Source organism: Sylvia atricapilla, chromosome 30 (genome assembly GCF_009819655.1).
Source record: "Sylvia atricapilla isolate bSylAtr1 chromosome 30, bSylAtr1.pri, whole genome shotgun sequence".
NCBI classification, from domain to species: Eukaryota; Metazoa; Chordata; class Aves; order Passeriformes; family Sylviidae; genus Sylvia; species Sylvia atricapilla.
In genome coordinates, this window is record NC_089169.1 from 235,266 (window position 1) to 257,662 (window position 22,397).

Below are 22,397 nucleotides of genomic sequence, written 5' to 3' on the forward strand. Positions count from 1 at the left end.
TTTATTACCAAGCAGCCTTCGTTAAAAAAACAAAAACAAAAACAAAAACAAAAAAAACCAAACAAAAACCAAAACAAACCAAACAAAAAAAAAACCAAAACCAAAAACAAACAAACAAACAAAAAAAACCCCATACACAGACATACAGACAGGCAGAGGCAGCCTGGAGGGGCGGGGGTGGCCCGCCCATGATTTGTTTGGTTCCTGACACCAGAGAGGTTCAAGTAGCCGAAAAGGTTCAAGTTCACCATAAGGCACTTTAAAGCCATGACGGGAGCAGAGCCCCCCCGACCCCATCACCCCTCCCGGCACCCCACAGCAGATGTGGAGTCCGGGCAACGCTGGTGGTTGGCAGCCGAGGGGTTGTGGGGGGGAATATATTACATCATCTTTTTAAATATAGATAAAACTCTTATTTGTAGACAAATAGTGCCGGTCTCCCTACACCCCCGGGGAGGCTGCGCCCTGCAGGGGGCATGTGCAAAGGACAGAGAGGTGACCGTGGGGGCCTGGCCACCCCAGGGAAGGGGGAGTCCCACAGGGCCGGGGGATTTCGGAAGGGGGAAGGGGCCGGGGGGGGCCGGGGCTGCCCCGCACCCGGGTGGGGTCACCCGAATAGTGCAACCAAGAGAAAGCAGCCGGGAGTGCAGGGGCGAGGGGGGCTCGCCAGGGGCGGGCTGCTTGGAGTGGGGAGGTAGGGACAAGCTATGCACAGCGCAGGGCAGTGCCCCACCACAACTGGGGAGAGGATGGGGGGGGCTCTCCCCATCTGGGGGGCGGGCCTTGGTCCATGGGTGCCCCTGCCCGGTCCTGGCATCCATGAGGGGTTTGGTGGGGGGACATCCAAGTTCCAATCCCCCCATCACCCACTGAGCATGACCAGGTGGGCCGGGGAGTGGTGGGGAGTGGTAGGGGCCCCCCACCCCCTTGTGCAAATAGGCGGAGGGGAGTTTCCCCCTTTGCATAACTAGGAATGAACTGTGATGGGGAAAAACAGGAACAGAAACCCCAGTAGGCACGGCACAGCTCGGCATGGAACAGCATGACACCTGCTGTTGCATCAGCCCTATGCCGTCTCCACCGGCACGGTGCCATCTGGCTGCGGCCCTTCCTCACCCTCCGGCTCCTCTTCCTCCTCCTCAGGCTGCCCTGGAGCCCAGTAGCGGGCAATGGAGAGGCGCAGCCCCTCCAGCCGCCCATTGGAGAGATCGAGGCCAGGGGGCCCAGTGGGTGGTGGAGGTGGCTCATCACGGCGGCGGCGGCGGGTCCGCACCTCCAGGCAGTTCTGGCCCTTGAGGTGCCGCTGGAGGTGGTCGTCCTTGGCAAAGGCCTTGTGGCAGAGGTAGCACTCATAGGGCCGGGCACCTGTGTGCAGGTGCATGTGGTTCTTCAGGTCATAGCTGTGCAGGAAGCGGGCACTGCAGTGCTGGCAGGAGTAGGGCCGCTCACCTGTGTGCTTCCGCATATGGATCTTCAGTTTGTCATTCCTGGAGTTGGGACACACAGGGAGACATTGGCATTGAGGAGCTGACATGCCATCCAACCACAGCGGGGAGAGCAGTGATGCTGAAAGACCAACAGCAGGGATGCTCTGCAGGGCACAGGGGTCGGGGTGCTTGATGGGGCAGGGGACCATCATACAGCTGCATGGCTGATGCAGCTGGCTGCTGGCAGGGGAAATGCTGCCGGGTACCCCAGGATGGTCTGGCAGTGCTTCCATAGTGCAGAAGGCTCCCCTGGACCTGCACCAAAACCATGCTGGGGCTGGCAGGTGATGTTATGGGTGCCATCAGGTATCAGGCCTTGGTTAATCTGGCAGCACTCAGAGGGTGCAGGACACCCATTGACCTGACTTCACCAGCAGGTATGGCAGAGCGGCACCACAAGCGATACTACTGGGTATGTTAGGTCAGTCCAGCAGCCCTCATGAGGTGCAAGAAGGCCCCATAATCCCACTGCACCTCAACAGAACTTGCAGGGGATGCCATGGAGGATGCCATTGGGTATTCTGTGTTGCTCCAGAGCACTCATGGGGTGCAGAAGACCCTCTGAACCTGCACCGCACTGGCAGGACTGGCAGAGGGGTGATGTGCAGTATGCCATCAGGTACCCCAGTTTGGTCTGGCAGCACTCAGGGGATGCAGAAGACCCCATGAACCATGCCAGGCCTGTGGGCAGGCTCCAGTAGGACTAGCAGGGCTAATACCATAGGGGATGCCATTTGGTACATATCGGGCAGGGAAAGTCTATCCAGCAGCACTCACCGTGTGAATCGGACTCCGCAGACCTGGCAGGCGAAGGGCTTCTCGCCCGTGTGCGTGCGCATGTGGCGAGGCAGCTTGCCGGCGCCATGGATGACCTTGTGGCAGACAGGGCACTCCTGGGGCATCTGTGAGCGGCGCTTGCGCACCAGCTTGTCAGGGCTATCCAGCCCAGGCGCCAGCGACTCATGGTGCAGTGAGCTCAGATATGCCATCAGGTCAGGGTCAATGGCGTCATCATCAGAAGCGGCCTCCTCAGGGGACAGGGGGGGCTGGTAGGGGAAGGGGAAGGGGTGTGGGGGTAGCTCCTCCTCCTCAGGCAGCTCAAAGCTGTCATAGGGCAGGGGCAGCCCCTCAGGCAGAGGGGGTGAGGGCAGTTGAGAGGGTGGTGGGGGGCTGACGGAGCCCTCAGCCTCAGTGGGTGGCTCCTCGGCATGGTTGTTGAGCCGGGCACCACGGGCTTGCAGGAACTTGCGGGTCTTCTTGCTGCGGCGAGGGGTGGGATGGGGGGCTGGTGGGGCAGGCACCTCACCCTCGGGGAGGGTGGAGAAAGCCTCCAAGTAGCGGCGGGCGCGTTCGCAGTCGCCATCATCGGGGCCAGGTGCCTCTAGCCCACTGCCCTGCAGGATCTCCACACAGGCAGCAATGACACAGGGGATCTCCAGTAGCCGGGCAGCACGCAGCACCTCGCCCATGTTGGCGCTGCTTATGGTCAGCGTGGCTGTGTAAGCAAACTCCAGCAGTGCACCAAGTGCCTCTGGCCCCACAAAGTCCAGCTCACAGACCTCCTGCCCTGGCCCAGGCCCTGCAAAGAGCTTCTTGAAATAGCGGCTGGAGGCAGCCAGGACTGCACGGTGGGTGCGGTACTCCAGCCCCTGTGTCTTGATGGTGACGTCGCAGAGCAGCCCCAGCTGCCGCTGCTCATTCAGGCAGCTCAGCAGCTCGCTGCTGTGCTCAGGGAAGGGGATGCCAATGAGGTCGTCCTCTGGGCTGGCCATCGTCCTCACCTGCAGGAAGGACAGAATGCTGCCTGACTGATAGAGGAACCCGGGACAGAGCACTTTGAAGAAACACTGCAGCTGGAGCATCGCTGTCATGAAGCCAGGGCACCAGGAACCCTCCCTGTACATGCTGGGTGGCACTGGGGTTTCAGTGGGACACTAAACTGGGGTAGGCTTGGGGCCCGCGGTCTGCCCTCAGTTCCCTCCATGCTATGTAAAGGTTGGTGGGCACAGGCCCCCCACCACAGGGCCCCCACCACAGGCCCCCACACTTCCTCCACTACCACTAGCACCCAGCCGCCTGCGCCGCCACAGCAAAGGGGGAAATCTCAGCATGGTTCCTGTGAACAGCACCAAGGTGCGGCACTTCCTGTGCCAGCCCATCCACAATCCCCCCAACCCACTGTCGTGGCCAGGTGCAGCCACTGCCTCCCAGCAACTCCATCCTGGGAACGTGGGCCTCACTGGCACCAGGCATGGGTGGGTGGGCAAATGCTGGGAAGAGCATCCTGAGGGCCAGGGGCTGCCCCATGGAACCCAGCTGGGCTGGGAACAGGGGCCACACTTCCTGTCACGGCAGATTAGGATCAGCACCCGTACTGCCGGTTCCTGCCCCCGCTCCTGCTTGGGACTGGGCCCCCTCCCTCCCCCCTGTGCCCCAGCCTGAGGCCACTCCTCGCCCAGCCAAGCCCAGCCTGCGCCAGTCAGGCCTTTCCCACGCTGTGGCTGGCAGAACTTGGCCTCAGCCCTAAACGCAGCACTGCTCACACTCCCGCTGTGATCCCCATGGTCCACCAGGGACCCGTGTGTTTCTGTGGAGCCAGCACGGTGGGAAGGGGGAGCCTATGACCCTTGCAACCTGCAGGCAGGGTGCAGGCAGCAGTGGCATCTCCAGGGCTGCCCTGTGACACCATGGCCAGCTATGGCCCTTGCAGCCATCCAGGCTGCTGGATGACATTGGTACTGCTGGGTGACAGTGGGGTGGGAGTCCAGCAACTGCAGCATGGGGGAGGCAGAGGTGGGCACCACCTCTGGGCTGTGTCTCTTGGTTGTGGCTCTTGCAAGAGTTGTGCCATGCCAAGCCAAGCCATGGTCGACATGGCATGTGGCACTGGCCATTGCTAAGCCATGCTAGGCAATGCTGAGCCACGCCAGGCCCATCCACCCCATACTCACCATGCCGTGCCAAGCCACACTGTGCCGTCGGCAGGCAGGCGTGGGGGACGTGCCCCCTCTTGCCCATGGAGGGGCGGCGTGGCCGACGGCCCCCGGCACAGGGGCCCATCCCCAAGCCGGCCGCTCCCTGCACTTGGGTGTCTGCCAGCTGGGGCTGCCTCGGCAGGCAGCTGGGAACGGCCCCGGAGCAACCGGCTGTGGAGCCGCCCCAGCTGCTGCCGAGCAGGCCCAACCGGCATGGCAGGCAGCAGCCACCCCTGAAACTGGGAGCCAGGCAGTGCCGACCGCCTAGGATGCTGGCGCCAGCACCTATGGCCAAGTCCCCCTCCTTGGCAGGAGCCCATCTCACCACTGGTTGAGATCCCCTCTGCCTGCTGAGGTGGGGGTGATCGGATTAGGGGTGATTAAACCATCAGGGCCCTGGGAGCCAACAGGCAGTGACAGCCCCCAGTGGGATTAGGCAGGATTAGCTTCAGGGCCAGGATTAAGCAGGGGGGCAAGTACCCCATGCCACAGCTTGGGCAGCTGGAGATGACAAGGATGTGGCACCTGTCAAGAGTGGCCCAGAGCCCGATTGACCCCCAGGACTGTCACAGGCAATGGTGACAGGATAGGGTGGCACTGTGTCCTCCAACATTGCCTCCCTCAGCGATGGCTGCCCTGGTCTCCTCAGCACCTCCAGCCCCACAGGACACCTGGGCACAGGGCACTCACAGACTCACAAGACTGATGGCACCCACTGGCACCTGCCTGCGGGGGTGTCTGGATGCAGGGCAGCAGCTGACACCCCATCATATCCCAGCAGGTGGCAGGGTGCTCTGAGGAATGGGCACAGGCACCAGTCTCACCATGTCACGGTGCAGATGGACATGGCCTCAGTGTCGTCAATGCCACAGAAACCGCCAGCAGAGGTCTGGTAAGGGAGTTAGGACCCCTTCGAGCAGCCACAGGACTCAATGCCAGCAGACATAGCTGCAAGGCTGGGGCAGGGTGGGGGCGAGGTGGTGGTGACAGGAGGGGGATTTTCCATCGCACCAAACCGCCCGTTATGGCTCCTTTGCTAACACCCCCACCCCCCCCCCCCCCCCCCCCCCCCGCACATCCTCCTCAGTGGAACGAAGTCACATGCTGAGCGGGTGCTGCCGTCGAGGAGATCACCGCAGTGATAAGGAAATGGCAGAGGATGAGGTGTGAGGGGACTGGAGCCGCCCCCAGGACCCCAGTATTCCCTGGCTGATGGTGGAGATGATGGCTGGGAGGGAGCAGGTGGTAATAACCCATGTCCTCGCCATGCCACAGCTTTCTCAGTTACATCAATGCTGTGGCTGGGCACATTTCCGCTGCAGCAGCCAAACGGGACTGAGGAAAGTGGGAGTTGCTCCCCATGCTGAGCTGGCTCCCATGCAGGGCGGGTGACAGCAGGAACAATGTCTGCCTGGGTCACCCTGACATCCCTCTGCCAGCCCATGCCAACAACCATGGCCAGGTCCACCCATCTGCCAACTCCCTCCATCCCAGGGGTCCAGCCACCCAGGCAGAGCCATGGGCAGTGGGGTGGGGCCCCTGCAGCACGCATCCTGCATGAGGATAGGCTGTGTCCCATGCCATCAAGCCGAGATGGCACCCTGGATGAGGGCACAATGCCAGCCTGCACTGAGCACTGGGCCACGGCTTTGGGACAGTGGGAGTTATAAAGTGGGAAGGGGTGTCTAGGGAATCTCCTAACCTGTTCCCCCACGGGGAAGGAGGGAAGAGGTCCTGGGAAACACAGTCCCCACCCTGGGCTGCTGCCAAGTGCCCCTGCTTTCAGTCACAAGATTCACAAATGCTGTCGAGGGACTTCACAGCCCCACTGGGGAGAATGAGTCACCCAGGAAGGGGAGCGCAGTGCAGTGTCACCCTGGCCCCTCATCCCGTGGGGCCCCTCACCCTTTGGGAACTCAGACGTGGACCCAGGAGTGTGGGCTGTGCAAGTCCCCCACCCTGCTACTGCCCTGCCTGAAGCCAACTGGGAGCAGCAGTGGCCCTGGTGCCGATGGCCATAGTGTGGAGGGTGGTGTGGCTGCAGGGCAGGGGTTGTGCAGCCCCTCTGTCAGCCCAGCAGGGAAGGTGGTGGCTGGGGTCTGCCTCAGCTGGTGAGCCTGTAGCAAGCACATGCTGGGGGTCCCACTGCTGGAGGAAATAAGGAAAGCAGCACTGGTCTTTGAAAGAAGAAAAGAACGAGTAGAGACAAAAGGAAATGATTCGGAGATGAAAGAGGATGAACAGTCCCCCACCCCACAGCGCTGAGAGTGAAGCCCATAGCACTGCTCAGGCCCCCTGATACTAGCAAGCTCACCCACAGAGATCCCAGGCAGAGCCGTATGCTGCGCAGCCACGGGACACTAGCCATCGGCACTGAGAAGGGGTTGGAGCACTGTGGCCCACCCCAGCGCCCAGTCAGCACTGCATCCGGGGCCCGGTGCCAGCCTGGCACGATAGCTGCCACAGAGGCTGGGCACAGGGCACCCCTGTTATGGAGGAGCAGGACTAGTGATGTTGCCAGAGCCTCTCCTGGCATCTGTGGAAGGGACAAGAAGTAAAGTCCCCATGCCACCCACCCAGCCTGCTGGCACTGTGCTGGCATCCTGGCCCCTTTCTTCTGCCAAAACCTACCCCACTGCCACATCCAGCTACCTGGCATTGCCACTAAATGGTGTGGGCCCTGCTCTGCCAAACCAAAGTGACCCAGATCTCGCCACTTGTCCCATCCCACCAGCAGCAAGGGTGGTGTAGGGCTTAGGCAACACCAACATCCCACAGCCTGCTGGTGCCGAAGCAGTTGGCCCAGATCTCCAAGTGCCCAGTGGTACTACACTGGGTCCCCACCACCCTGGCAACTTCCTCCACCATTCAAGCTAGTGATGGCAGGGTGGGTTTGTAGCTCACCTGCCCCGTGTCCTGGAGTGGTTCAGTTCTGTGTCGCGGCCAGGCTGACAGCCCGCGAGTGGCAGGGAGGGGAAGGCAGGGTGCTGTGTGAACTTGGCCCCGCTCCCCGCTGCACTTGAGCTCAGGATCCCACCTCAAAAGGAGTTGACGCCCACACCTCGGGTCACGCACCTCCCAGCCCCACTTCCCAGAACATACACGGCATTAACTCTTTGTGGCTGGTACCGTGCCGTCGTGGGGCGCCAACCCGGAATTAGGCATGGGGCATCCCCCCACTCCCACGGGAGAAAATTCCCAGCACTGTCAGGACAGGCACTCTGTACCATAAGTACGCCTTCCCCACCACTAGCATTGTCTCCAAGCCCTCTGCCCCTGCCCCCTGTGCTGAGGCATCATACAGGCCCTCACCTTCTCTGCCTCAAGGCAGGGTGCTGGGTGCTCGCCACTGGCCGTCGCCAGCCTGGCCGAGCTGGGAGGGCGCCTGTGCTTGGCGGGAGCAGGGCAGGGCTCCGTGTAGCATGCTGCAGCCTGCCCAGCCAGCCCTGGAACCAGCCCTCGGTCCTATGGATTCCTGCCCTGCTCTACCCTTGGAGCAGGTTCCTGAGGTCCCATGGGGAATGTGGGAAGCAATGATGGCCCAACTGGACTAGGCTGCCTGATCCTCTTCACTCCCTGGGCAGGGGCACTCGTGGGCTCCCCAGCCAGGCTGCAGATTCACACAATCCCCCCATAATTACACCCTCTGTGTCCCCAGCTAAACAGCAATTAGTAGCCTGGAGAGTGCACCCCACACCCCACCACTAGCACCAGCACCCGCCCAGGCCACCCACGCCAGACCAGGCAGGGGCACCTACACTGCAGAATCTTGGCATGGCCCCGGATAGGCTCCAGGCAGCATGCTGGTGTTGTCTGTAGCAGGAGGCCAAGGAGAAAGGGGAAGAGTCCCACACAAGCTGGACAGCAAAGGGCCTCTGGCCCAACCCCAGCAATGCTTACAGAAAGAGCTGGGTTGTGCAAGAACCTGTGGGCAGGCAGTGGAGATGGCAGGTGGGCAGAGGGGCATTGCCAGTGTGCCCTCCATCGCATCCCACCTCTCCCATCAGTGAGCACTATGTGCTGGGCAGGAGCCAGCTGTGGGACCATGAGTCGCCCAGTGCCCAGAGTGCAGGCAGCACAGAGTCAGCGGCAGCAGAGTTGCGAGCAGCACTGCCCACCACACTGAGACAATGCTACAGGCTGACCAGCTGCCCCAGTGAGGGACACAAAAGAGGGCACAGCCCTGGACAGCATCCATGAGAGGGAGGGAGGGGGGACTGGAGGGAAGGAGGAGGGATGTGGCACCTGCTGCCAACCCTTCCCCTGCCCTTTGTTCCCCATAAAGGAAGGGAATGGCGCCAGTCCCCCCTGGCCCAGGTGTGCCAGGTGCTAAGGGCGGGAGATAAGGTGGGCGAGGCAGGCAGGGAGGGGCATGGCACGGCATGGGCACGCAGCCCTGAGTCAGGGTTCCTACTGGTGGCCAGGATAGGGTGAGTCACAATGGCCCCCCCACCCTGGGGCTGTTGCAACCACCCAGGCACTGGCCACAAGCTGCTGCTCACCCTGGCTGGGGGGCATTGGACTGCCTACCTGGGGGGCCAGGTGAGGAGGTGCTGGCCTTTGTGGAAGATAAGCTAGCATCCATCCATCCATCCATCCATCCATCCTCCTCCAAGCTGCACCTTTGCCTTGGCCAGTGGCACCCTGACCAGTGTCACCAGTGATGTGACATGGTCTCATCCCAGCTCCTCTTCCAATAGCAGGATGGGAAACCCCATGTCCTGCGTCACCTCCTGACACAGAGCAGCACCATGACCTGCCAGGGCATGGTGTGCCATGGCCATATGCTTGCCCAGGACAGACGTGGCCAAGGGCATGTGGCATCTGTGTGTCACCTCTGGCCTCCCCAATGTGCCAAGGAGATGGCTGAGGCACAGGCAGAAATATACAAGGGGAAGGGAGGGAGGGAGGGGGGAGGGAAGGAAGGAAGGAAGGAAGGAAGGAAGGAAGGAAGGAAGGAAGGAAGGAAGGAAGGAAGGAAGGAAGGAAGGAAGGAAGGAAGGAAGGAAGGAAGGAAGGAAGGAAGGAAGGAAGGAAGGAAGGAAGGAAGGAAGGAAGGAAGGAAGGAAGGAAGGAAGGAAGGAAGGAAGGAAGGAAGGAAGGAAGGGAAGGAAGGGAAGGGAAGGAAAGGAAGGAAGACAAGGCTCTGCCAGCAACTAGCCTGGGACAGGCAGGCTCACCTACAACTGGGCCTGCTTGCTGGCCCCAGGGTGAGCTGGCTCTGGAGTTGCTGGCCCTGCAGCACAGTCATGGGAACCCCTTGGAGGGCAGCCAGACCCCCTGGGTCCCACTGTGCTGCAGGGCCCCAAGGGGCACCCCCAGCTGGTGGCACCTCCTACTCAATATTCAGGGCTCATGTCCTCACAGTACCTCGGGGACTGTGCCAGTGGCACAGGCTGGGCCCCAATCCTCCATCCTGGCACCTGCGTGGTGCTGGTCCTGGTGGGGTCACCTGGCAAGGACAGTGCCAGCCCACAGCCCCCCCTCCACACCCTCCAAAATAGCCCAGCTTCCGCCCCCACGGCAGCTGCCTGCTGCCAGCTCCCTGCTGCCCATGGCTGATCCCGGGGAGGGAAGGGGGGCAGGCGATTCTAATCCCCCCCTGCCCCCCCTCAAGCCCACACAGCACTGACAGTGAGGCCATGCCTGCCAGTCACTCCAACCCATATAGTGCCACTGATGAGACCACACCCAGCCCTGCACCAAGGGGAGGGCAATGGCCCTATAGCTTCACAGTGAAGCAGGCATGGGCAGCCTCTGTGGGACATGGGGCTGTCCCCAAAGCCCGCTATAATGTCCGCACCACACCAGCTGCCTTGTGCTACCCAAGCAGGACACAAGAGTCCCTTCCCTTCTCTTCCTTGGCCCTGCAGTGAGGCTGATGATCCTCCAGTCCACCGTTGCTATGGCCCCAAGCCCTGTGCCCCGATGGTTTCCCACGGGACAGGAATCAAAGCAAAATTGCTGAGGTGCCACTGTACCCAACAAATGTCAGCCAACACAGCCACACTCTGCACCCTGCTGGTGTTCAGCATAGGCAGTGCCTCGCACCCACCTGCCTGGGACCCAGTGCCTGGCAGCAGGACCCCCTTACCCACTACCCACTCCAGCTCCTGCCCATGGGGCCTGGGAACATGACAGAGATAGCTGGGCAGAGTGGAGCATGCAGTGTAACCAAGGCTGCCAGGAGAGGCCAGAGCTCGCCTGACCTACTTCTCCTTCCGCATCACCTGCTTTCATTTTCCCTCACCCTGGCTGGTCCCCCTGCCTGCCCATGCCTTCATCAAGTCATGCCTCTAGCTCTGAGGATACTAGTCACCCAGGCACCATGGCTCCCACTGCACCATCCTGCATGTCAACTAGTCTCCCCAGCCCTGGGCACAGAGCATGGCCAGGTGCACTGAAGGTCACTGGCCACAGCCCCGGCACCCCCCCCCCCTCCCCCATCCCCCGCCTGCATGGCTACTCAAGCACCATCCTGCTGGCACGGAGCGAGTTTGACGGGTCCCAGCCCAGCCCCTTGCCAGGTCCTCTGACCGCCCTGGGGCTTGCTGGGGTGTGGACATGCAGCTCTCAGGGCATGTCAGGGACGCCAGTGCTGCCACGGGGAGCCAGGCGGGCGCCAATCCTCCAGACGGGGCGGCCGCTCCCACCGGCACCGCGGGAAGGCAGTGGTGGTGGCGCTGGGGGAGCGCAGGCTCCCGGGGGCTCCCGCCAGCAGCCCACAAGCTGCCAGAGAGATTTCTCCCTGGTTTCATCATCCATTGCCTGCCCTGAAGAAGTAGTTCCTGCTTCACACACGGGGCAGCAGCCACCCCTCGAGGGCTGGGGTGCAGCAGGGGCTGCGCTGCTCCTGCACGCCCGGCTGTGCCCACTCCCCGCCCCCGTGTGCTCAGGCCTGTCGCGCTCGTGCCACGTGTGCACTGAGGGTGCTCGGCACCAGCTGGCAGAGCCGTGCTGCCACAGCCTCGGGCTCAGCACCACAGCGCTGGGGGCAGCCTGAGCCCAGGCAAGGTTGGAAACCCTTGGGGGGTTCCCAGGACCGAGTACTCATATGCCCCCCACCACACACACCTGTCACCTCCTTGCGCTCACCTCTGCTCCCGTCCCCGGCATGGGCATTCCCAGCCCTGCTGCTCCACACTCTCCACTGCGCCAGAGATGCCTTCTCCATCCATCCACTTTAAGTTCCTGAGCTCAGTCCCTCCCTCTGCACCCAGCACCAGTATCACCACTGAAGCCTTGAGTCGCTGCAGTTGCCGCGTGCCTCTGGCAGTGCCGGGAATTCCAGCCTGCTCCCCATTCCTACTAGCCCAGCTGTGGTGGGAGAAACTGAAGTACGGTACGGACTCACCCCACGGACAAAACTGGCACTGTGTCCCCTGGCCAAGTGAACGTAGCCACGGATCTAGGGCGGCTGTGGCCCAAGACGTGGATCTGCTCCGGCTGGAGGGTAAATACCGCACCCCGCCCCGGGCAAACAGCGGCCGGGGGCAGCCAGCCAGGGGGACGAGGACAGGTACGGCAGGGCTGGGCGCACGGGGCAGAGTCCACCGGTGCTTGGCAGGTGCTACCACGACACGATCCTAGTGGGGACCACTGCACAGCCGAGCAGTGAGGCAGGCACTCACTGCTGCGGCCACTGTGCCAGGTCTGGGGCTCACCAGCGTGGCACAGAGTGCTGGGACACTGGGATACCCTCCAACTCTACCAATACCGGTGCAGAAGGGGCTCCCTGAGTTGCCTCCCTCCTGCAACGGTGCCGTCCCTACCCGGTGCACCAGGCATGCAGCCAAGCTGCCTCACCAGATTAGGAAGGGGGGTGGCAGCACCCAGTCACCCGTGGGAGACCTGCGGGGGACCCTTGCTGGATGGAGCAGCACCGCAACAAGACCACAGTGGAGCCTTGGCAGCCGCCCCGGCACGCAGCGAGGACCTGCCGATGTCACAGATTTCCCGCAGCCCCGTGCGTAGGGACCAGGAACAGCCCACCAGTGATACCCCCCGCCCCACGGGCGACGTGTCCACCGGCTTCGGCAGCGGGCGGGGACAGAGGGGCTGTACCAGGGATTCGCGCGCCAACCGTGCCCACCCGCCGCCCGCAGCATCCCAAATCAACGCGACTCACCGCAACCGGGCGGCAAAAGCGGTCGCCGCACCGGTCCCTGTCCCGATCCCGCTGCCGGTGGGTCGGTGCCTCCGCGCAGCCCCGCCAGTGGGTCTGTCCGCTCCCACCCACCGCCGCTCACCTGCGCGCCCCGCCCGAGCCACAGACCGGTCCCGGAGCCACGGCCCCGCCTCCGCCTTCACCTGCCGCCGCCGCGCCCCGCCCGCCTCCCGGCCGCTGCCACTGCCGCCGCCGCCGCCGCCAGAGCTCCAGGAAGCGCCCGCCCCCGCCTGCTCATTGGGTAGCGTGCCGGCGGTCACGCGTTCGATTGGTGGGATGTCCCGCCCATCACAGCCCCGCCACACCCCCTTCGGGAGGGCGGAGGTCTTGCGGGCCCCCGGGACCGGGGTGCACGGCTGGGGGGCAGCTGAGTCAGACGCGGGTAATGGGACCGGGCGGCGGTCGGCCCTCGGCCTGGGCAGGAGAGCACGAGACGGCCCCGGTGTGGCTCCACCGGCGCCGAGTGCGCCCCGCCCGCTGCGGCCGCCGAATGCCGGGGCCGGCACGGCACTGCCCGCTCCGCCCCGGGGACACGGGGGGCGGGGAACCGGGTATGGGGGGGTAAGAACCGAGAAGTGTGCACTGAGGGAGAGTTTCGAGTGCCCGGCACGGGAAACCGTGCATAGGGTGAGGTAAGGGGGGATGGAGAGTCGGGCTCGGGAAACTGGTCACGGAGAAGCAGGCACCGCGGTACTGGAGTGTCGGGCACGGGGGGATGGAGAGCTGGACACGGAGAACGTGGCACCGCGGGGTGCGGGGAGGCGGGGGCGCAGAGGAGCGCGGCGCGGGGAGCAGCCCCCTGTTCTCGGCGGCGCTAGAGCGGGTTGCGGCGGCCCCCAGCGGGGTGGTTCCTTCGCAGGTGCCTGGGCGCGGGCCTCGCGCAACCTGTTTGACCGCTGCCGGCTCAGGGAGGCAGCGGTGGGCCCGAGGCTCACCTCGGCTCACCCCACCACCCCCCGCCCCCACCCCGCGCCTGGCTCGGAGCGCGGCCACTGCCCGGCGCTAGCGGAAAGTGTGAGGAGCCACCGCCGCTCCGGGGCTGCCAAGGCAAACACGGCCCCGCGCAGACGTTATGTCAGTGGCTGGGGGGCGGGGGCTGCGCCAGGGCGCCGCGCCGGGACACCACGACGGGGCCGAGGACGGGACCCTCACTCCTTCGCCAGGCCCGGTACCGGGCACCTGCCGCCACTCCTCGTCCAAGCCGCCCGCTTCGCTCCCCCCAGCTCCGTCCCTCTGACCGTGCACCTGCATCCCCGTCGAGGGTACCGGCCCGTCAGGCTCCGGGCTTCCGAGGGGCGGAGGGGGGAACCCTCAGAACTACCTCACCCTCCGCGCCGTTGCCACCGACCCCCGACTCCATCGCTCCCCGCCTGTGCCCTCGGGCCACGGTTCGCCATAGCCGCTGCGCTCTGCCACTGCCTGCGGCTGTGCTCTCGGTGTCTCTCTCTTCCTGCTTGCCCCGAGGCGACGCCGACGGTGCGGTCGCACTCACCTCTCGCGGCGGGGCCAAGACCGGGGCCGGGCGGGGGCCGCGGGCTCAGCCGGGCCGGCGGCGTGGCAGGAAGGATCGGGTGGTCATCGCGGCCCCGCGGCAGCTGCCTGCAGAGGGCACTGCTGGTTCCCGGAGCCGAGCCCCGTGGGCGGCACGATACGCGTAGGGACACGGGGATCGCTTGGCGCCGGTGGCACCGTTTATTTGGGTTAAAAACAGCAGACACGACTCAGGCAATCGGGGATCCCCTCGGCTGCACTTGCGCGAGGCTCCCTCATGCTGCCAGAACGGTTGAAGGACCCTCGGGCCTGATACCAAGCTTGGGTAACCCTGAACCAGCCCCACCCCAGGGGCGCTCACCTGCCCCCCTCTCATTCCACTTGCCTCACATCCATCCAGACGTTCTAACCTGTCCCACGCTCCAGCTGTGCTCACCTTCCCCACCCCCACCAGCCGTGCCAGTTCGCTCCCATTCCCCTTGTCTACAGTGACACCTAGGCCCCACAGCTCTCCCCTCCTCCCCACTTCCCTTTCCTCCTGCTCTCCCTGTCCCCACTGGCCTGGATGCCACCACCCCCCAGGCCTGGCCCTAACAACCGGGACCCCTGCCTTATGCTTTGGGGGATTTTTATAAAAATAGATAAATTAATATAAATTTAGCATTAAATAATAAAATAAAATAAAAAAGATATTAAATAGCGCCCTGTGTCACTGAAAGCCCCATTGCCGGGGGAAGCAGATGCTGGCAGAGTGATGTGTCATGAAATGGGGGCACTGCATCCAGTTGACTGCATCCAGTCAACACTCAGGCAGAGTCTCCAGAGCCAGAACGGTCCTGCTGCAACACGGCCCTGGAAGACACAGGCTGGGGAACAGTAGAAGGGTCCCCCAGCTTTGCAAACTTGCTTTTGGGGACTCCCTGGCACCCTCCAGTTGCAAGCCTGCTTTGGGGAGCTTCCTGGCATCTCCCACCAGCCCCAGCCTCAGCATGGGCTGGTTCAGCAGGACCTCAAGCCAGCATGGGCAGGAGGTGATGAATTGCCGGGAGTAGCAGGGTCCCCAGCCCTTAGCAAAGCTGATGCGGATACTGTGGGGGTCACAGGGTCCCTCCCCAGGCAGCTGCCAGCCCCCTCTGTCCCCTGCCCACTCATAATCGAACACCTTTGCGGAGTAGCCAGGCAGCACCTTGAGGACAGTGAGGCCGCAGGCACTAGGGGGGCTCAGGGTGGGCGAGCTGACAAAGATGGGGTGCTCGCTGCGGTTGTATGCCCAGACACCACCTGGCTCCCGGCTCAGTAGCAGCCCCCGGCCAATCTTGCCACGTGCCCGCTGGACAGAACAGCTACGGTAAGCAGCTGGTAGCTGGGCCAGGCAGAAGCCACTGCCCCATGGCAGCTCACAGAAGACATTCACTGATGCCTCATGCACGGCGTAAAGGCGGGCCCACGCGTGTCCGGTACTCCAGTAAGCCAGTTGGCACCAACAGCCATCCTTGATGGTGCTCCATGAGAGGCCGGTGTCTGGCAGGGGAGATCAGAGCTTGTCAGGACATGACTGAGACAAGGAGCTGGATGGGCACAGAGGGCATATGAGGACAGAAAGATGGATGTGGTGCTCCAAGGATGCCTCAGCCCAGGGTCTTGCATTGTGTGTGTCTCTGGAGTTGCTCCCAGTCCCCAAGTACCATGGTGAAGGGGAGGGGGAGGGCTGTGAGGGAGGTTGGTCCCTGAGTGCAGGGGAAGGTGGGGCAGTGGCAGCTGGTGGCCTTGATGGCCAGCAGCCAGGCGGGAGCTGGGGCTGTATGCGTCAAGGCACATTGTGTGTGTCCCCATAAGCAGTGTTTCCTCCAGTAGGAGCATGGAGCTGCCAAAATAACAGGAGATTCAGTGGTGGGGGGGAGTGTCCGGGCCCAGGCTGCTCCCCCTGCAGGAACCCCTCATCTCATGCCAGAGTCTTTTTCCTCCTGCTGGGAGTGACTGTGGCTTCATTCCTAATTTTCATGTTCTGTCCCCTCCAATCTCTGCTTCTGACTCAGGGGTTCAGCCCTGCCCAGTGCCCTCCCACCCGCTGTGTGTGGCAGAGGGCTGTGGAGTGTGGTGGGCCATCTTACTGCACCGGTCCCCACCATTGTAGCTGAACTCCAGGAGCTGAGTACTGGGGTGTTGGGGCTCATCTGGCCAGGAGGGACCACAGGATGCCTTCAAGCAGGGGGGGTGGCAGGTTCTCTGCAGGGGAGAGAGAAGGAAATGAGAGGCTGGGAGTACATCCTGCCCCACTGGAGCCCTGAGCCAGCCCCAGAGAGCAGGGGTCAGAGCCTGGGTGGGTGAGGCAGCCTCCAGTGTTGCCACCAGCACTCACCAGGTACCGCCAGGCGGCTGAAATGAGGGGGTTGCAGCACAGCACAGCCAAGTCCCCCGCAGACCCCCTGGCCCCAGCACAGTAGCAGAAGTGCTGAGTTCATGAGACTGGTGGAGATCAGGCCAGCGGAAGAGGCGACAGAGCAGGACTTGAGGGGGTAGTCCCTGCTTAACCCCTCGTGGGTCCCCCCATGGTGCCAAAACGCAGCTGGACTCCCAGGCACCTCGGCTCTCCACCACCTGCACCAGCAGCTCCAGCTCCTCGTCCTTCAGCTTCTTGAAGAGGGCGTGTGCTGCTGGTTTGAGGGCACTGGAGCTATGCTCAGGGCTGGCTGCTGCACAGCGCTGCCGCCACAGCCTCCGCACCAGCCCAGCACGGCGTGAACAGAACATGGAGTGGTCGTGGGGACCACCTGAAGGATAGAGACAGGCATCACCCCCCATGCCCTGAGAGGGTTGTGGCTCCAGAGGGTCCCAATGGGGACCCTGCTGCATCCTCCTGTGTCCTCCCAGATCCCTGGCAAGGCTGCTTTGCCTGGGTTTGCTGCTGTTTGAGGGCACAGTGCCACTTCAAGGAGTACTGGCATCCCCAAGGTCATATCAGACATGATCCCAAAAACAATTCCCACTGCTGGAGAACCTGCCTGTACTGAGACAGCGAGGGCAGGGGTCCATATGGTCCTGCCCACGGCACCCACCCACTCCCCTCACACCCCCCTATCATGGAGCTGGCCAGGGGGTTCCTGCAGAAGAGCGTTTCACTCACAGTGGGTGGTGGAGGTGGGTGAGAGGCTCCAGGGCACTGCATGAGGCTCTTCTCTCAGGGTGGCCGGCACTGCTCTGCCCGCCACACGTCACTGCCTGGACTTTTTCCTGTGCTGGGACACTTTCCCCTCCCCCGGACCTTCCCATTTGGGGAATTCATTGATTTCCCTCGCCCCAGCCAGCCCTGGGGCTAAGCCACCGCCAGGGCCAGCACATCAGGGCTACCACACCAGGACATGGCAGGCACCAGATACACAGGCTCCCGTGATCAGGAATGCCCAGCACCACGCATTCAAGGCAGCTGTGCACAGCCAGGAGCCCAAACAACAGAGACACCAGTGCACACCCACAGGGCAGAGTCCAGCTGAGTAGCTGATCTGGGCAGGGGGAAGCCATGAGGCACAGGGGCAGGGCTCTGTTGTGATAGATCCCATCCCTACTGTGTCCTTACAGGGACTGTTGCAAGGATCACCTAAGGCCCTTCTGGCATCTTGGGCAGGGGTTCCTATTGCCCCTCAGTTCTTGACCTGGCCAGGTCCTCCCCACAGGCAGTGGATGAGGGTGGGAGCCTGCTCCACAAGAAAGGAGCTAATGTAAACGGGACCCTTATCCCACGCCACGCCAGGCTTCCTGCTCCTGACTTCCCACTGAGATAAGGGAGGCCACACTGGCGCCAGTGCTGCTGCCAAGGACAGGGTGTGCAGAGCTTCTGTGCTGGGGCCAGGCACCAGCACAGGCAGCACTGGCTGGGCTCACAGACCCACAGCCACCTCCACAGCTACGCTCTGGTCCCACCAGCCATGACCTTTGCCACAACTCTCAGCCAGGTTGGGCTCACTGGAGATACTTTGCTCGAGCTGCTTCCCACAGACTGAAACAGGAAACGGCCAGGGGTGGGAGAGCAGGCAGGAGATGCAGACAGAACCCCAGCTCCCCACTCTTGCCCCTCAGCCCCAAGGGATGTGGGGACCCTCAGTCCTGGACAGGGGCAAGGGATGCACTGGAGTGCTTTAGAGCTACCCAGAGCTAGAATTGGAAGGTTTGGGGACACACACAAACACACACATTCCCAGAGCTCTGCCCAAACAGATGCAGCCAGTCAGGCACTGCTCAGGTTTAATGGGGTCTCTGATCAGGGGGAGCACAAGCTGGAGCAGAGTCTAAGCGCCAGAGGTCCATCAGCTCCATCAGCACAGGGTAACAAGCACAGTCCTGGAGAGGGGAGAGAGGCACAAGGGGTAAGGACCCACTGACCAGTACCAAGGCCACACCCTCTAAATCCCCAGAATCGACACAAGCAGGTTCTCTGTCTCCCCTCAATCACCGTAGCCAGGGCATTTTCACTCAAGGAGCACCATGTTTGGGATCTGTCACCCCCAAACACCACAGCCAGGCCCTTGTCATGTTCCAAGCACCACATCAAGTTAAGCTGCAGGCAGGTCACTCACCCACAGCAGCAGGGCAGGCAGGGGCTGACAGGGTCCTGTGATACTGCAGGGGCCATTCCCTAGTCCAGTAGTTCATGAATCACCAGCTGCAGAGAAGAAGGCAGATGCATTCCCGCAGAAGCCACAGCAACCAGGAGCCCAGGCGCAGCCCCAGGGAGGTGGAAGTGCGTGTTGGCAGTGCCAGTGCCACTTTTTGGGGAGCACCCTGCAGACAGGCTGCCACTGTCCAGAAGAGGTGCATAGCCCATGAGGAATCAGCAGGATCTGACATGGTGGGAGAGGCAGCAGCGCTGACATGCACGGCCCTGGCAAGCACTGGAACCTGTTACATTCTCCACATTTCCAAAACTTCCACAATAGTGGGTGCAGGGAGGGGGCACAACCTGGGGACCCTTTTGTTCCTCCCACTCCTGCCCCATGGAGCCCTCAGGGCTCAACAAGGCCACATGCTAGTGCAGTGCAGACTGCAGCGGGTTTATTTAGTGCTGACAGGCAGCAACTTTATTCAATGTCACTCCCAGGAGCATTCCAGTGGAGCCTCCCAGGGCACGGCCTTCACTGGCGGGAGGTGCGCTCTTCTTCCTCATTTTCCAGCTCATAGGCAGGTCGGTAGCACTCCCGGCCCTGAGTATCAGTATAGCGTAGTGCTTGGTTCTTCTTTGTGTTGGCCATGCTGCCCAGGGACGTGTAGCTGTGGAGGGAAAGAAGCAGCTGCAGGACTGCACCCTGCAGGGGCACCAGCTGTGCATGTGAGAAGGGCAGCACTGGGCACTCACCCCTTGTCATAGAGGATACAATAGGGGACAAAGAGCTTGCGCAGGAACTCCCAGATGTCCCGGTAGGTCCAGTCCTGCAGACAGAATTGGGGAGGGATTGAGGCAGAGGCAAAAGGCTGCTCTCTTGCCTCCCAGGGAAGCAAGTCAGACCTTTCTGGAGAGCCAGATGGATATCAGAGCACCACTGTCCCTCCAGCACTTCCCCAACACAGCAAAACCCCCCAGCAGCAAGAATGAGCCCTGCCCAACAGCACACAGCAGCCTCAGTGTGGCCAGGGGCACTCACAGCTCTACAGAGGGGCAGCAGATACTCTGGGAGAGTGAGAGAAGCTATCCAGGATGGGGGTGGATCACTGCTGGTCCCCAACCTCGTCAGGGTCCCCCTGCCAAGCCCTGTGGCAACAATTCCAGCCCCAAAGCAGGTGGAGGCCACATACCAGCAAGGGGTTCACCCGCATGTAAGGGGGCCAGTCAGGGTCTGTCATACACATGGGGGGTCAGGGTACATGAGTAAGGGTCCGTTCGCCGTGTTCCCATCAGGACAGCCTCAGCTGTGGCTGCTGCTCCTTCAGGTGGGCCAGTGCCTCTTGGATGGAGCCCTCCACAGTGCAGAGCTGGACCCCGTACCGTGCAGGCAGTGTGGGCAGTTGACTGCGGGCTGCATGCACACCTTTGCACAGCAGCCCACCCACTCTGCCTCCTACCTCTGGACTGTTGCCTGAATGAACTGCTCCATTTCAGGGAATGGGGACACAGTGCGAATGTAGAGCACCTGCAGCCTCTCCTGCCTCGCTGGGAATCGCCTGCAGAGAGACCCAATGCAGCTGGACTCTGACCACAGCAACTGGAGGCAAGGCAGCAAGGCAGCATCCAGTTTCCCACCAGCTAGACCCTAGGAATCCACTCATTCCCCCAGGGTAGAGCAAGCAAGAGCCCCAGAGCCCTGGTGAGGGTCTGCAGGACCCCTCAGCCTTGCCCCAGCCTGGAACCCTGTGCATGGGTACCTCTGCACAGCAGCATGGACGAGGTGCAGCAAGGCTGTGCAGTCCTTGCCCCCGTTGAAGCCCACGCAGAGCTGGACTAGGCTGTACCGGTCCAAAGCCTCTTCGATGGTTCGCAGGGCTGCTGCCACCTTCTGCCCCAGGGCTGAGCCTGCCAGGACAGGACAGTTGGTGCCTGCCCATGTTCATGTTCCCTCAGCATGGCACCAGGGCCTATGGCATTTCACCCTCTGGATACATCTCATAACCAGACATGTAGCGGAGCCATTGCTGGCACCACAACCAAGAGCTTGTTCAACTCAGAGATCTGGGCCACAATGGGACGGAGATCATGAGGACACCGGGGAACTGTGGCACTGCTGCTACTGCCGTATACTGTGCTCTTAGACCCTGCCACCACCAGCCCTAACTCAGGTCACAGGTCCTGTTCCCACCTATGTGGGATGAAGCTCACTGCAGCTGCAGCACCCCCCAAGCCTTCTAGCACACCACAACAGGCAAGCTCTGCTCCCAGGCTGGTGTCCCCACTGCCCCAGCCCTGCTAGGTTGCACAGGAGAAGCATGGAGGCACAGAGCTGGGCTGCAGCACCTCTTCCTGGTACCTGACTCAGACAGGCCATAAACCTCGACAGCTGCTGGAGAGACACAGTCTGTCACCAGCGGCACAGCAATGCCCGGTGGCAGCTTCTTCATCAAGAAGCAATATGCATCCTCCAGGTCCTGCTCTGACTCTGAATCCAGGGTCAGCTTCACACGGTAGTAGTTGCTGGTCCAGTCTGGGTAGGAGCCCAAGCTGACGCGGCCCCGGAAGGTGGCATCAACCCAGTCCAGCACGGGCGCGATGAACATCTCATCAGATGCCACGTAGATGGTGCGGGAGTGGAAGTGGGTCTGTTTGCTATGAAAGAGGTGAGCAAGGCCATCCAGAGCACGCTCCATCAGTGCCGGGATGCCAGGGAAGATGTAGACATTGGCGTACGCTGACTAGTGGGTACTTGAAGGTGTTGCCAGTGTGCCCGTCTTATGCCATAGGTTGAGGCAGGAGGACTCGGGGACACGAGCCAGCTTCATCTCAGGGCACTGCATCTCCGTCTTGCCAAGAACTTTTGCACCAGGGCCACCAGCTCGGGATGGAAGACGACCCTCTCCCCAAAGGCCTTAGCCACAGCCTCGAAGGTCACATCGTCGTGCGTGGGGCCGATGCCCCCGGAAGTCAGCACGAAGGTGAAGCGGGCAGCAAAGGCGGCCACCTCACTGGCGATGGCCTCCACGTCATCGGGCACCACCGAGATTCGGGCGACACTCACGCCAAGAGCACGCAGTCGCCGGCACATGAAGAAGGAGTTTGTATCCTGCGTGTAGCCCTGAGGGGAACGGAGACGCCCATAACAAGGTGCCCCGAACCCAGGCGCAGGCCCCAGCCCGCCCCGCCCCCGCAGCCCAGGCTCGCAGCCCAGGCCCACCCCCGGCCGCACCTTGAGAATCTCGTCGCCGATGACGATGATGCCTGCAGTGTTGGCGGATCCCCGAGCCACCGCCTCTGGGCCCGAAGCGGCCATGGGGCGACAAGCGGCAACGCGCAAGGGGCCGCCCACTCGCCCCGTAGCCCGCAGCGCAGGCCGCAGCACCCCCCACATGGAGCCGACCGGCCACCTCCGCGCACTGCCCCGCGCGCTCACGGGCCGCTCCGTACGTCCGTCATGTGGCATCGCCGGCACCCATTGGCCGAGAGGCGGGACCTGCGGGGACGGGACCATCGCGGGAGGCAGGGGGTGTCGGCGCAGCTCCGCCTCCATGGCCCTCTATCCGGTGGGCACGGGGAGCCACCCCCACCCCAGACCCCGGGAAGCCCGCCTCGGGAATAGGATAGACTCCGCAGTACCGGGACCCCTTCGCCCTCCACCCCACGTTCCCCCGACACTGCAGACA

The 22,397-nt window shown here is 62.6% G+C and overlaps 3 protein-coding genes across 3 annotated transcripts; all 3 read right to left on the reverse strand.

The window, feature by feature from the left end:
* Window positions 1–123: 123 nt before the first annotated feature.
* On the reverse strand, window positions 124–13,390 carry ZBTB7B (zinc finger and BTB domain containing 7B). Its single transcript, XM_066337772.1, is given in 5 exon segments — window positions 124–1,487; window positions 2,265–3,268; window positions 12,773–12,919; window positions 12,922–13,097; window positions 13,100–13,390. Coding segments are annotated over 5 exon segments (1,902 nt in total). The 5' UTR covers window positions 13,254–13,390; the 3' UTR covers window positions 124–1,066.
* Window positions 13,391–14,767: 1,377 nt separating this feature from the next.
* On the reverse strand, window positions 14,768–17,048 carry LOC136372923 (mothers against decapentaplegic homolog 6-like). Its single transcript, XM_066337779.1, is given in 5 exon segments — window positions 14,768–15,641; window positions 16,247–16,344; window positions 16,476–16,506; window positions 16,509–16,574; window positions 16,577–17,048. Coding segments are annotated over 5 exon segments (1,314 nt in total). The 5' UTR covers window positions 16,974–17,048; the 3' UTR covers window positions 14,768–14,919.
* A 2,415-nt stretch (window positions 17,049–19,463) lies between these two features.
* Window positions 19,464–22,113, reverse strand: FLAD1 (flavin adenine dinucleotide synthetase 1). Its single transcript, XM_066337873.1, is given in 10 exon segments — window positions 19,464–19,541; window positions 19,905–19,961; window positions 19,963–20,018; window positions 20,021–20,118; window positions 20,172–20,270; window positions 20,472–20,619; window positions 21,071–21,440; window positions 21,442–21,489; window positions 21,491–21,832; window positions 21,944–22,113. Coding segments are annotated over 10 exon segments (1,458 nt in total). The 5' UTR covers window positions 22,106–22,113.
* Between the last annotated feature and the right edge of the window lie 284 nt (window positions 22,114–22,397).